This window comes from Aspergillus ambiguus, assembly GCF_047715705.1.
Source record: "Aspergillus ambiguus strain CBS 117.58 unplaced genomic scaffold BDV59scaffold_137, whole genome shotgun sequence".
In the NCBI taxonomy this organism is placed as follows: domain Eukaryota; kingdom Fungi; phylum Ascomycota; class Eurotiomycetes; order Eurotiales; family Aspergillaceae; genus Aspergillus; species Aspergillus ambiguus.
In genome coordinates this window covers 1-1,513 of record NW_027395650.1, presented here as the reverse complement: position 1 = coordinate 1,513, position 1,513 = coordinate 1, and the positions used below count along the sequence as shown (strand labels likewise).

Here is a 1,513-nt window from a genome sequence, read left to right as displayed (position 1 = left end):
GATTTCTATGCGTTCCTCCTAGAGATCTAAGTATTCAGCGAGGAACATCTAAAGTCAAATCGAATTAGTTAGAATTCTTCTGCAGCTATACCGAAACCCCAGAGTTCCATAGTTAATCCTTACTTAAGATGGTAATTGATACTCGTCCAAGTAAATAACTTCTATATTAGCTACTAGCCTATTATACCCATTGATACGTAGTGAAGGCTTTGGGGTAGTAAATAGAATTTCCTCGCCGTTGTTCCTGAACCACATCTTAGACCATGTTTTGACTGATCCTTAATCGTTGAATGGGCAGACGGAGAATATAAATCATCAAGAGCACCGCAGCAGGAGATCAATATTAGCATCGACCCGGGTACCGCGCAGCTGGCCTACTTGGAGGACGAAGAGGAGGAAGATCTACCTAAGGTGCATGATCTGCGGCTGATCGAATTCGCCCACACCGACTGGACTCCCGGCTAAGGACCGGATGAGATCGTACTCAAGGGCGTACGCAGCCTGATAAGGCTGTTCGGCGAGCTTGCGGCCGAATAATTAGAATTATTCTTGTGTACTAGCATTTGCATCTCATGGCCGCGGGCGGCTGGATATGGCGGCGATGCGTCGCTTGCTGCTACGACGAATGCAAGGAAGGACACTCTAGCTATGCATTATTAGCGAATAGTTAGAAAGAATACACTTCTATATCGAGTCATCATTGGCCACCTATCTTATTGCATGTATGTATGGAGGAAACGCCAAGGCTATAGACCCTTACCTAGGTACAGGTGAATATTGACCACCTTACTTTGCGGTATGCAATGTTGATCTTCTGACTCAGTTCATAGATGTGCGAAGATAGAGAAAGCGGTCCGTTCATAGACTATCGGGATTTGAACGGCAGAAGAGGGCCTGCTGTTCCTGCACTATCGTCTATATAAGGGCCGTCTTTCCAGGTCAACCTAGTCTAACCATCATTCTCCTCTATCCTCGTTCACTGTCCTTTACGTACTATCCTCGTCTACCGCACTTTTTCAAACTCCCCTACCTTTGAATCAAATATGAAGATCTCTTGGATATTTTTGATGGCCGTCGTCGGCCTTACGATGGCCGACCGGGCAATAAAATGTGACCATTGTTACAACGAAGTTTGTGCTGAGTATTGTGAGGAATGATGTGTCTATTGGGAGGATATCCACATGGCTATGCTAGATGACCTGCTTCGATACAGGTTTTCCCCAAGTGTCTAGGTGTCTTTGTAGACGCTTGGTTTTCCCTGTATATCCATGCAAATGCAGAAGCATCCATTCATACTATTACTTGAAGATTATCGTAGAATATGCATGAATTCTAGTCTTCAGATATAGGGCTTCTGTCTACATAACATCTATAACTTATCAGGTAATGAGTACCTGTATACTCCGGAGTAGTTAACATAACGTATTCGGTAAACGAGCGTTCCACGTAAGCGAGCGTTCCACCTCCGCCCACTATATGAAGTTTTATCGCTTTTATCAACAAAACAATTGCA

At 44.3% G+C, this 1,513-nt stretch overlaps 1 protein-coding gene across 1 annotated transcript; it reads left to right on the top strand.

Annotated features, from left to right (window-relative positions):
- Positions 1-128: 128 nt before the first annotated feature.
- Positions 129-465, top strand: BDV59DRAFT_206705 (uncharacterized protein; the record flags this gene model as incomplete). Its single annotated transcript, XM_073694841.1, has 2 exons — positions 129-150; positions 299-465. The coding sequence occupies 2 exons, from the start codon at positions 129-131 to the stop codon at positions 463-465; spliced, it is 189 nt and encodes a 62-aa protein (XP_073542501.1).
- Between the last annotated feature and the right edge of the window lie 1,048 nt (positions 466-1,513).